Raw genomic sequence first — 2,826 nt, 5'->3', positions numbered from 1 at the left:
GATCCTCTCCTCCCCTTCATGGGTCGCCATGCATGGCAAACACGTGGGTGGAGGTTTAAATCCCAGAGGAAAGAACTGAAAATACAGAACCTTCACTGGGAGATCCCTTCACCACGTACAGGAATCCACATCGAGGGGCTCTGGCAAGTAAATACTTTAAAAAATCAATAAATCATACTGCACTAACAAACCAATATTCATTACTGGCTGCCACTCCTGAAACTTTGCAATGATACTTCTCACCCCTAAATATAATACACACCCTGAACAAAAATGTTCAATCATACATGTTCTGATCTTCCTTACAGCCTTGGGCACTGGTAAGGTAGAATATTCGGCACTCTACCAGTGAAAGTGGGTTTTCTCGGGGTACTCCTGCCCCCCCCCCCCCAGCAAAATTTTATTGATTTGGATTTATAGATCCCAGCCCTGAAAAGGACCATATCATAGTATACTTAAACAAAAAATTAAAATTTCTAAGTTTTTATAATACTGAAAATGACTAATCATCTACAAATCGGATTATTATCTATTCAAACAAACAAAACCCACCTAAATTAACAAGTCAAGATGATAAAATTAATTTTAAATCTCAATTCTACAATATATGTTCAGTATTTTAAACAGAAAAGGACATGTTCTGTCTGGATTTCTCTGCTCTCCTCTATGACAGGTCATGCCAACTTATGTCACCACTATGAGTAAGCACAAACCATGTGTATCAACAAATGCATATGTTTCATCCACAGATACCTCTCCTTGTTTTAGCATGCCGTGTCTCAAGAAACTCTCCTTCCTTCATCTTATTTCCAAATCTCCTCACAGCTTCTCCTGATGTCTTGTGGCAATTTCACTAGCTAGAATATTATTAAAATTCCTTTCACAGTAATCTAAATTTCTCAAAGTTAGGCACCACTTAATCTCAAATCTCTCAATGGAGTGAGAAGAAAGAGAAGAACTAAGCTCATGTGGTAGGTCTCTGACCACCACTTTATGATTTCTAACTTTTGTAATAATATACAAAAACTGAAACGCTTTATGTTGAAGTCTGTCATGAAAATTGGAGTCTCTTCCAATGTTCAACAAATTTTCAAGTAAAGTATCCAAATAAGGATCAAGAAAATGGGGTTCTTCTTGATATTGGCTTAATATATATATATACACAAAATATTCATACGTGATATCAAGAATAGACCTATCCCTAACTTCCCATCACATTTGGATCAATCCTGAAAAATAAATTGTGGGTTTAAGTTTTTACTTTTCTCAAAGGACAGCCTTTATGGACCAAATGGTTTATGACTATATTGTGTATACGCTATGTCTATACAAATCACTAACTACAACTAACCTGGAAAATTTGGTCTCCTTATCTTAGAAAGGATATTGAATTATTAGAAAGGGTTTAGAGAAGAGCTGCTAGGATGATTCTGGAATGGTATGATTAATTTATGAAAACAGGTTGAAATCTCTCAACTTATTTTTTCTTGATAAGAAAATGAAAGTTAAGAGGTGCTCTTTTCAAATTTTTATACTTCAGAGTATTGGCAGCATAAAGGTCTGTGTTAGTAACAGTAAAGGCTGGAAGCTTACATGAGAGGAATCAATGATTTACTTAAAAGTAAAGGATGTGTTTAACTTTTACTTTTTTCTTGAAGATGGATATGCAGGATCAGCTCTGAACAACCAAATAGTTAATTTTTTTCTGTGTATTATACCTTGTTAGTGATAGCTTATTAAAAAATTCTGAAAGAAAAAAATCTCTTGTTAAATAACTTATATGTACAATACCTACGTATATTTTTGTATTGTTATAATTGAAGGTATCAGTAAAATCAAAAGAAACTAAAAAATTGTAGAAAAAAGAATGTAAAATATTTTTTTATTACATGTTTTTCAAATAATCCAATAGTGAAATAAAATCTTTTAAGGAAAAAAATGTTATAATTGTCTTGTTTAGATGATGCAGGTAAACTTTTAGCTAGTTAAAATCATGTCTACTAGGTCATAAAAATTAAAATGTATATGTAAATCTGACAATAAACAATATAGTATTAGTAATTAACTCTGTTGGTATACTGTAATTAAACTTTACAAATTAGTGAATAAAATTAAAAGTAGAAAAGTACAATACAAAGTTTTTAAGAACTAACCTCGTGTGGTAGGTGTCTGACCACCACTTTATAATTTCTAACTTTTGTAATAATATACAAGAACTGAAACGCTTTATGTCGAAGTCCATCATGAAAATTGGGGTCTCTTCCAATGTTCAACAAATTTTCAAGTAAAGTATCCAAATAAGGATCAAGAAGATGGGGTTGTTCCTGATATTGGCTTAATATATAAACAAAACGTTCGTACGTGATATCAAGAGTAGACCTCTCCCTATATACACTTGGAAGTTGTTTAATAATCTGTGTAATTTCTTCGTGCTCTTTAAATAATTCCAGAGCACATCCTAATCCTACTGCTTCACTCCCAGAGTTGTCTTCTCCATCGCATGCAGCCATTTTGAAAATAAAAGATCAATACACAGCGACTTCTACTGAATTAATACTGTTTGCAATTCTGAGATTTTACGTACGAGTATAAATAATGTTAATTTAAGAAGGCTTTTTTTTTACCAACTCAAAATGTGGATACATCTAAAAACCGCTAAAAGAACTTTAGTTGTATGTATTATTAAGACATTTATTACATTTTAGTTAAGAGAAAGTAGTATTGCTTGCACTATAAGCATTTTTTAGGTTGTACTTCGAATGATAGAATCATTTTATGGATTTGTCGTTCTGAAACCATAAATATTGTTACGTCTCTGGTCGTTAG

General features: G+C 32.4%; 1 protein-coding gene across 1 annotated transcript in view; it reads right to left on the bottom strand.

Annotated features, from left to right (window-relative positions):
- The window catches only part of LOC106461916 (tubulin-specific chaperone D-like), a 195,197-nt gene extending 192,685 nt beyond the window's left edge, over nt 1-2,512 (bottom strand). Inside the window, exon 1 of the mRNA XM_022389009.1 lies at nt 2,154-2,512. Coding sequence (XP_022244717.1) covers nt 2,154-2,510 — 357 coding nt within the window. The 5' untranslated portion in view covers nt 2,511-2,512. The remainder of the gene's footprint in view (nt 1-2,153) is intronic.
- Between the last annotated feature and the right edge of the window lie 314 nt (nt 2,513-2,826).

The sequence above is a fragment of the Limulus polyphemus genome, unplaced genomic scaffold (genome assembly GCF_000517525.1).
Source record: "Limulus polyphemus unplaced genomic scaffold, Limulus_polyphemus-2.1.2 Scaffold1058, whole genome shotgun sequence".
NCBI lineage: Eukaryota > Metazoa > Arthropoda > Merostomata > Xiphosura > Limulidae > Limulus > Limulus polyphemus.
This window is presented reverse-complemented; position numbering and strand designations above follow the sequence as displayed.